We start from the raw sequence: 10,609 nt of genomic DNA on the forward strand, positions 1-10,609 counted from the left end.
GGCGTGAACTATAGTTCATACATTTTCAATCTGCGACACCAGGCAGTAGCAGTGTCGAAGAAATGTTATGTGCATTTCTGTTGGTGGCCTGGCACGATATGAAGTCGCTACAATCGATTGTGACACGTCAGGCAATTCACGTGGACAATGCCTTATCTCTTTTGATTTTTTTTTCCATTACGACTGAAAAACACATTCCTGTATTTAAAGGAGTTGCTAAACAAAACATTCTGGAATATGAATAGGTTTTTATTTAAAAAAAAGCTTCTATTTAATATGGAAAGTAATAATAATGATTATATTCAAACATTAAAATAAAATAAATGGCATTTTAAATATTTAATATATGGGCATTTCGCGTGAGAAGAGGTTGTAACGCTTATAAGTAAAAGTTTTATACTTGTACAACATATGATCTGAAATTTTGCAAAATAATACTCTAATGTTCACGTCTGACCTGCTTAAAACCTGTACAAAGTCCGTGGAAATGCCGGCCATGTCTGCTGGCGCAGTGTCGAGCCGAGATCACTGCTACGAATCCACCCGAGAGTTCTGTCTCTCCGCTCAGCCATAAAGGCGCAACAGAGAATGTGATCGACGCTCCAACCAGCTCATGACTAGAGACCATCCTTGAACTCTGGTGCGACAAACTAACGCCATAATTAATGTAAACATTATACAGGAGGTGAAAGGAAGTTTTGTTATTACGAATCAGTAAATTTTTGAGCATGACTGTAAGTAATCGGTCAAATACCATTATCTATATTTACCCGACGACATCAATTGTTAATCTTATTTTAAATATCCGCCTAATTTTAATTTTATAAACTGAAAAAAAGGGTCTCATTTTCCCTAATTTAAACACCTGTTGGACTTAACGCCAAACAGACAAACAAAATAACCTCCAATAACGGAAAACCTTTTTGAATATAAATATATCGCATTGTGAAATTCGTTCTCACTATAGAGTGAATACGGGCAGAGAATGACTTGTTTGCTAATATACCTGTTAAGACAGCATGAGACAGAACGAGCTATTACTAAATATCATTTATTTTTATCAAATAAACTTTTAACATATATCACGAATACAGAATTAAATTGAAATTAAGAAAACATATTTCATCAAAAGGCGGTGGTTGGAATAACAAAAAAAAATGCACACAACAATGTATCGCATGGTTTGTATAAATCTATCAGAAGCCAGCAGCGAGACCACAAGCCAGCAGCGAGATCATAAGCCAGCAGCGCGAGATCACAAGCCAGCAGCGAGATCACAAGCCAGCAGCGAGATCACAAGCCATCAGCGAGATCATAAGCCAGCAGCGAGATCACAAGCCAGGAGCGAGATCACAAGCCAGCAGCGAGATCACAAGCCAGCAGCGAGATCACAAGCCAGCAGCGAGATCACAAGCCAGCAGCGAGATAACAAGCCATCAGCGAGATCATAAGCCAGCAGCGAGATCACAAGCCAGCAGCGAGATCACAAGCCAGCAGCGAGATCACAAGCCAGGAGCGAGATCACATGCTGGCTGCAAGATCACAAGCCGACAGCGAGATCACAAGCCAGTAGCAAGATCACAAGCTGGCTGCAAGATCACAAGCCGACAGCAAGATCACAAGCCAGGAGCAAGATCACAAGCTGGCTGCAAGATCACAAGCCAGCAGCAAGATCACAGGCGAACCTGCAGTTGAATAAAGTCGCAAAATCGTAAATGTTACCTTCAGGAAGAGAAATAAGTCTCAATCCAGAAAGTACACAAAGAGGAATTAATTAATGTTACTGAGCAGCTGCAGCTATGTTCAACAAGCAGTGTGTTTGGAATAAATTCGTTTCTCACATCACTTCCACAAATACTTCTTGGCGCCCCACGAAAGTGTAATAAGTAGGGCCATGCAGATTTCGCGAAAAGATTTCTAGACTAGATGAAAGTTAAAACACTATAGCATCGTCTGTGTTTCGTGATTGGGCGAGTTTCTCCCAGGTAGCCTACATATTGAGTGTAACAACAACAATCACAGTGACGCAGTGCGGAAGTAAACGCGTCCTGAGTGGCTCGGTCAAATAAGGCAACGAATTCTCTCCCAGGTAGCCGCCAATCAAAAGGAAGAAACCATAGGTGCTGGTATACCTTGTTGCAGTCTAATGGGTGTTCAGATCATTTCGCGAAAAATGCCTGCCCCTAGTAATAAGTATTCAAGGCACACTAAGAGAAGGTTTATTAAGGGCAAAAACGCCGGAAACGAAAAAAAAGCACAGCTTATTTACGTGCAAGTAATAAACACCCTAAGAAACACAGCATTTTTTTTTTTGGAAAACCTTCTTCCTCAGGTACCTATACTACATTTAGGGGCAGGCATTTTTTTGCGAAAAAATTTGTATTTCCATTAGACTGCAACTAGGTAAACCCGCACTAGCGAGTTCTTCCTTGTGATTGGCGGCCGTCTGCGAGGGAGCCGTTGCCCTGTTTGACCGAGCCACTCAGGGCGCGCTTGCTTCCTCACTGAATTACTGTGAGTGGTGTTGTAAAAATCGACGTGTATCAAACACAGACAATGCTACAGTGTCTTAACTTTCACCTAATCTCATAATCATTTCGCGAAATATGCATGGCCCTAACTATATTTTGTTGTTTGTAAATGCGCATGGACGCTGAGCAGGAATGCGTGTTTGAAACACCTGAAGGACAGTGACCTAGGACAGGAGACGGCGCTAGACCTCGACCTTGATCGCGGGTCGCCGGGCACTCACCTGGGGCTCCTCCGAGCTGTCGGCGCGGACGGGTGTGGACGCTGAGGCGACTGCAGTGGAGCGCTGCCGCGACGTCATGGCCGCGAGCGAGCCGCGCGCTAGGCCATCGCGCCCACTCACCGGCCCAGGGGCGACATCGCGGACCTCGCCTGATCAAGGCCTCCTCGTCGGGGGCTGCTGCCTTAAGAGCACCCCGCACCGCGAGGCCTGGGCTGTGTCGCGGCCAGGGGCGGCGGACGCAACCGGGAACACACGCCCGGAGCCTCGGCCGGTCCCGGCGGTGGTCGGGCACTTCCGCCAGGCCTCTGCGCGCTATCGACCCGCGAGCCGTGCGTGTCCGCCGGCCAGGAGGGAGCTGTTAGCGCCTCGGCGCGGCTCAGGGCGCACCTACCTCCAGCGCGTCCGTCACCACAACAATCAAGCGTGACGTCACTCTTTTTAACATAAGGCTATTCAATGTTTATATCATTGATCGATTTCTGAACCTCTCTACAATTGGTCTGGTTCTGGTATATTAACTTGGCTAAACTAAAATTATTACACTAGTAAACCAATGTTTCATGAAACAGTAGTAATTGGGAACCCCTTACTTCTTCAGTGCGGACTGTCTTACTCGAGCTCTTGGAGGTACTACTATAGAGAGACAGCCACAAGGGTGATCCTGGAGGTACCACTATACAGAGACAGCCAAAAGGGCGTTATTGGAGGTACCACTGTGGAGAGACAGCTACAAGGACGCTATGGAGGTACCAATATAGAGAGACAGCCAAAAGAGCGCTCTTGAAGGTACCACTGTGGAGAGACACCCACAAGGACACTATGGAGGTACCACTATAGAGAGACAGGCACAAGGGCGGCTCTAAAGCGAGCGAGCAGAAACTGCGTGCATGCGTATAGTGCGACGCTTGTGATATTCAAAGTGTGATTCCATTGCAGATGTCCTGTTGTTTACTGTGAAGTACATAAGTAGTATATAATAGTTCCTACGGGGACTGGGTTCTGGCTGTGGTGTTGTCCGCCATCTTGGATTGTGACGTCGCGGCGGCCATCTTGGATGAACTTGACCTTGGCGGCCACCTTGGATCTGCCATCTTGGATGATGTCATCGCCGCCATTTTGTTTTCTCAAACATTCCGCCATTTTGTTTACCACCATTTTGATTGATGACATCACCATTGCAATTTCCGTTATGGCCGCCATTTTGAAAATCTTTATTTATAAATGGATTTTAATGAAAACATTTTAAAATTTATAAAATAAATTAATTAATCAAAATTTTAATAAAAATATTTAAAAACAAATGTTGCAAATTTCGTTACAGCCGCCATCTTATAATTCCGTAATTTTTGTCAGAAAATCGGAAATTTTAATAAAAATCATTAAAAAAAATTAATCAATCAAATTGATAAATAAAAATTCAATAAAAAAATTATAAAAAATGTACACTTATGTCATGGAGCTCGGAGTCCTGGTTCGAAACCGGTGAGGTAAAAAAAAAGATGGTGACAGGTCCTTCCCCCACGGAAGCCGCCGGCAGACTGACCTCCCACCACTTATGTCAAGGTATATATATCGTCAGCTAGTATGACATCATGTCCGCCATCTTGAAAATCTTTATTTAATATCCGATTTTAATAAAAAATTAAAATTTATAAAAAATTACATAACAAATAATTATGAAAAATCTTAAAAAAAACACCGTTGCACATTTCGTTACGATCACCATCTGAAATTCTAGAAATTTGGCTTGTTTTGTAATGCCTGCCATCTTGGATGACTATGACATCATCGCTACACTTTATGTTACGACCACCATATTGGATTCTAGAATGTTTCACTTTTTGTTACGGCTACCATCTTGAAAAACTACAATTTTTTGCTAGAAAATTTGAAAAAATTTCAAAAATTAGGATAAAAATTTATTAATCAAATTTTAATAAAATAATATTTAAAAAATGCACTTACGCCTTGAAGTCCTCGGTTTGAACCCGGCAAGGGCTAAAATTAAAAAAAATCGTCGACAGATCCTTCCTCCATGGTAGCCGTTGGCAGACTAATTTCCACCACTAATACCAAGGTATATATAGTCAGCTGGTATGAAATCATGTCAGCCATCTTGTCTTCGGCTGCTGGAAGCCACCATCTTGTTTTCGTCTGCTATAGTGGTAATTTATTTCTTGAACCTGTCACTTTTGTGGTATTTTAAATTGAATTAATTCATTTTGTGCATTTTCCAAGCATCGATTAAATCAGTTAATTAATGAGTGAGTTTTTCGATGAATATTAGAATTTTGTTCCAAATTTATGGGTCAACAAATACAAATTTCAAAGATGGCGGTCATAATGGCTTACTGGAGGCTGGTAGTAGAGGATTTTAAGTCTCTTTTAGGATTTTGAACATGATTAATTGAAATTAATATTTTTTACATAAAATGAAACATTATTGCATCGATCGAGTATCGAACCAAGGACAGGAACTGATCGAATCAATCTGTAAATTGATTGCAAATTTTTTTGGTGAAATTTGGAATTTTTACCGAATTTATAGCTAAATAATTACACAATTCCAAGATGGCGCCCAAATGACAAGATGTCGGGTGTCACAGTAATAATGATAATAAATTATTACTGCACTCTAGCAGGTAAGAATTAAACTAACATGACATCAGCACACTCTAGCAGACGAAAACAAGATGGTGGCTTCCAGCAGACTAAGACAAGATGGCTGACATGACGTCATACCAGCTGACTATATATACCTTGGTATTATTGGTGGGAGGTTAGTCTGCCGACGGCTACCATGGAGGAAGGATCTGTCGACGATGTTTTTTTAATTTTGGCTCTTACAGGTTCGAACTGAAGACTTCAAGGTGTAAGTGCGTTTTTTAAAAATTATTTTATTAAAATTTGATTAATAATTTTTTATTATAATTTTTAAAAGTTTTCCCGTTTTTCTAACATAAAAACTACGGATTTTCAAGATGGCGGCCGTAACGAAAATTGCAACAGTTGTTTTTCAATATTTTTTATTAAAATTTTGATTATTTAATTTTTTTATAAAATTAAATTTTTTTTATTAAAATCCATTAATAAATACAGTTTTTCAAGATAGCGGCCATAACGCTAATTGCAACGGTGACGTCTTCATTCAAAATGGTGAAAAACAAAATGGCAGAATGTTCGAGAAAACAAATTGGCGGCGATGACGTCATCCAAGATGGCGGATCCAAGATTGCCGCCAAAGTCAAGGTAAAAGGCCAAGGTCAAGGTCAAAGTTCAAGGTCAAAGATGGCCGCCGTTACGTCAAAATCCAAGATGGAAGACAACACCACAACACCACACCCAGAACCCAGTCCCCGGAGGAACTATTATATACTATTTACGTACTTCTGAAGCCGAGAGTGTCTCTGTGTGCCGGAGAGCCATGTTCTTACAGCAAACTGCTCGACTATGCACAATTTATGTTTGCTTGGAGAGAAAAAAAACCTGTTCAAGACTAGTCGGCAAGACATTTGGCATTTGGTAAACATTTATTCCAAGGCCTTCAACATCGTCACAATGGTCCTTTTCACTGCTAGATCTCAAATGTTACCAACTGAATATCTACAAACCACTTGAGGGATGTGCTTCGAACACTGCTACACACTTTACAATTACATCATTGTAGGTCACTACTCAGGCAGGCAGCCACAATGTTGCTTATCTTTAACGCATTTCCTAAATATCTCTTTCAAAATAAGGAATAACTTGCATTGTTATACGCATTTTTCATTCCGAAATAAATTTGTTCAAACTTCAGTTTGATTCAATCATGTCTCTAAGGCGCCAGGCTCGCTGGTGGGTAGTGGGTCGACCCCAGCACCTGGCATGACACCGGGTTGGTAGTCCCGTGGTTCGGAGACCAGCCACTTTGGCGGTCACTCCGTCTTGCGCCTCTGTGAGGACTAGGCACGGACTATACACTGACTAGGCAAGGACTAAGCACGGACTAGACACTGACTAGGCACGACATAGCACTGATTAGGCACGGACTAGGCACGGACTAGACACTGACTAGGCACGGGCTAGGCACGGACTAGGCAAGGACTAGGCACGAACTAGGCACGGGCTAGACATCGACTAGACACTGACTAGGCACGACATAACACTGACTAGGCACAGACTAGACACTGACTAGGCACGGGCTAGGCACGGACTTGGCACGGACTAGGCAATGACTAGGCACGAACTAGGCACGGGCTAGACATCGACTAGACACTGACTAGGCACGACAGAACACTGACTAGGCACGGACTAGGCACGGCCTAGGCACGGACTAGACACTGACTAGGCACGGAGTAGGCGAGGACTAGACACGGATTAAGCCGGTAGTGTAATGAAGCAGGGTTGTCACTTGCTGTTGATTTGAGGCTGCCACAGAATATTTTTGTTAATATCTACACCTGGTTCCGACAAACATTAGTCGAATCAACAGAACAATTTATGAGTGACAACAAACACTTGCTGTCATAAATAAGCAGCTTAGTGGACATCACAAATTGTTTTGTGTCAACTCAAATATATGGTTAGTTCTATACTGACAAAATCGTTTTGTGGCACCACAAATGTTTTTTTTTGTCAGTACCTAGCTCACACTATACTACAAGTTAATTGTAATATTGTATTAGCAAGTAAATTGGGTGCTCTACAGCGTTCGTCTAATTTCAACAATACAATCAGCAATTCTGTAGCATTAACTTTGCCCAGTAAGACCACTCGGCAAGGAACACGTATCATTTCCACACTCAAGCTGTATCCAAATACAAAGGATGCGTCCACAGCCACAGCCACACGGTATAGGGCACATTCATAAGGAATGGATAGTGTCCGAATACTGTCACTGCTAGCACCACCTGTTGACAGTTGGTCGTACTAATGCGCACGTAGCCATTTTGAGTCATGACATCGACGAATATTCAGCATAACGTAAATAACAACAACCAATTAAAAAAAAAGTAGCATGGATGTTATAAATGTTAGTGATCAAAAAGGTTTGTAATGAATTTAAAAAAATTAAAAATCTCAAAATGACCATTAAATACCACTTATAAGTTTAGGTTCGCCTTTCGGTTATTTGTAATAAGTTTTTTTTATTTGTTGCTAGTTGAGTTATTATTTACACCAAATCTTATGCCGAAAAACTGAAGTAATATTATATACAAAAAAAAATAAAACACTATTCCGAAGCTAATGGACATAGTGTCGCATCACTAGCAACCTCGAGTCAGTGGATGCATGTAGGGATTCATCGCCATCCATTGGGAGGATTAGGAAGCAACGCAAAGATGGCCATGTCCACTACGATGCCTTCTAGTGAATGCCTCAGCTAAGGGATCCATCAGGCTAGTGTAGGAGTGCAGGTGCAGTTGTCATACATTGGATGCATTGAGATCCCGATGCCAGGCAACTGGCCTCTGGGCAGATAATAATTTTTAGTCCCCCCTCCCCCCCCCCCCCAAAAAAAAAACATTACAAGTTTCCAATCAAACATGAGCAAATTTTACAAATTAAACCTTTTTTTTTTACTATATATTTTATAACACCACCCGATGCAATTAAATACTAAAGTTTTTAATAGACTTCAGCTGTTTATATTTTTTCTGATATAAATTTAATAAATTGTTGTATTGCAGTTTTATACGGTAGTACCTATACTGTATTTTGTTAAACGAGTTTTAAATCTATTTCTAAATCATTTGGTTGAAGCCCTAATATTTTTAAGCGCCATGCAATAGTTAGTATAAACAAATAATGCCCCTTGAAATGTATTTTTGAAAAAATTTATTACCGTAATTTAAAAAAAAAAAACTTATTTTTCCCGTCCCTCAATTTTTTATGTTCTTTTTCATCGTCGCACCTCTCGAAAACTGGCCCTGCTGGACTCGGCGGAGAGACGTGCTTATGTCGTAACACCACATGACCTTGATTGCAGAGCGACAGTAAGTGTGTAACCCTTCTTCCTCCTTAATTGGAAGAGGGGTTGCGTCCCCGACTCACTCTGGGCGCGAAGGGAAAAAAATAAATATTAAAACCAGGCATAAAAAGCTAAACAATATAAATTCCCCACACCACTGCCCAGGGGTCAGGCCAAAAAATTCAAAGGATATAATAGCAGAGTAACCATTAAACAAACAAGAGGCAAGACTTTGGACGTATGTTATTAAAAAATAGAAATTTGCAAAAATAATTTTTACTATACATAACCATACAAGCTTAGTTACAAAAGCTGACGTTAATAATGGCAGCATCTTATCCCCATTTGCGATACTAACAATAACCTTTAAAAAATCGTAAAAATATAAATACTGATAACAACAAGTATAAAAATATATAAGGGCGTGAGGCGTGGCCACTATAAAATATCAAAATTTACTGACTGCCCTAATACCAAAAATCAAACAAGACAATCAATACAAATATATAAAAAATCTACAAAAATAATACTGAAGTACAAACAAATTATTTAAATAAAGTTCTTAAACTCTCAATCAACGGTTTAGTCTTTCTTCAGATGTTCGTTGCTAAAGACTTGCCAAAAAAACAAAGTTAATATCCTAGGCGTGCGCCGGCTCCCTGACCCTCCTCACCAACTCCAGAGTCTAATGCCACGCCGGGCCATAGGTACGAATTCACAAAGGCGTGAACGATGACCAAAAAAAAATTATCTTATTTTTAAGGGAAATGTAGCAAAAACTCTTCACGTAACATAACCATGTTACCACAGAAGTATTTATCATCAGCTTCAAACAAAGTCTTACTTCTTTATTAACTTGCCAATGATTTTATAAAAACGTAGAATGGCCGCACCAACCAACATCAGGCTGCGCATGTAGTCCAATACCGATCGCATACATTTAATAATACTGCACAAGCTGATATATTAGCTAAATGCCAACTTTACGTATGCAAATTCCGATGACAAAGTCTCAAAAACAAATTGCAAAATGTTCGTTTCTTCCAAACTTATACTTTTATTGCAACTACAGGCAAACGGGCGACCTTTTTTTAAAAAAATCCCACACTGGAACAACGTGTGAAAACAAATGGGCCTCTTCACCAAACTGGCTAATAAAAGTTCCGTCCAAATAAAATTTAGTATGGGAAAATACACAGTTCACTAGGTTTGCCAAAAACCACTGCAGCACCACGAGGGTAAAAATCAAAATTGCGGCCTCTCTTTACCTTGATAAGTTCAGTATCACAGGGCAATCCATTTGCCCTGTCACCCAGCGTGGAGCCTCCATCCCAATATTCTTCGTCGCCCGTTGCCGTCCGGCACACCAGTCCGCGCCGTCACATGGCTCTCTCCTCGACGGTCGCTCGCCACAATCTCTTCTCCCCGGCCCAGCTGATTTTTTCTTCCCGGCAAGCCGAATGTCTGACGTCATCAGCCAACCCCCGGGCGCTCGCCAAGTGGTATTTACGTGAAACACAATCGATGTTCTTAAACTCATAATCGATAGCTACCAAAAGGCGTATAACTAATTAACAGAAACAAATATAATTTAAAAAAAAATTTACAGATAAATTAACATTAATTAAAAAAGGCGTAAAAATACGTGAAATAAAAAACCATATAAAACTAGAGACCAGCAACAAAAATAAATTACAAGTAAAAATGTGGCCCTGCCGGCCACAAGTGAAGAGAGTAAGTATGCGGATTACCGGTGCTGACTATCTTATCTACAGAAAATCTCCTTAAATACTGATAATTTCGTATTATTTCTTACCGAATTACGGCGTCAGAAAACAATGCGCGCGGTGGCGGCGACTTGACTGATTGCGTGGTCATACGCCGCCAGGCGGGGCGAGTACCTT

At 40.8% G+C, this 10,609-nt stretch overlaps 1 protein-coding gene across 2 annotated transcripts in view; it reads right to left on the reverse strand.

The window, feature by feature from the left end:
- LOC134542275 (voltage-dependent L-type calcium channel subunit beta-2) overlaps positions 1-3,009 on the reverse strand; it is a 271,740-nt gene extending 268,731 nt beyond the window's left edge. The window contains exon 1 of one of the 2 annotated variants that reach the window (XM_063386396.1): positions 2,753-3,009. In XM_063386396.1, coding sequence (XP_063242466.1) covers positions 2,753-2,830 — 78 coding nt within the window. In that variant the 5' untranslated portion in view covers positions 2,831-3,009. The remainder of the gene's footprint in view (positions 1-2,752) is intronic. The other variant, XM_063386399.1, reaches the window with a different exon arrangement.
- Positions 3,010-10,609: the final 7,600 nt, after the last annotated feature.

This window comes from Bacillus rossius, assembly GCF_032445375.1.
Source record: "Bacillus rossius redtenbacheri isolate Brsri chromosome 4 unlocalized genomic scaffold, Brsri_v3 Brsri_v3_scf4_2, whole genome shotgun sequence".
NCBI classification, from domain to species: domain Eukaryota; kingdom Metazoa; phylum Arthropoda; class Insecta; order Phasmatodea; family Bacillidae; genus Bacillus; species Bacillus rossius.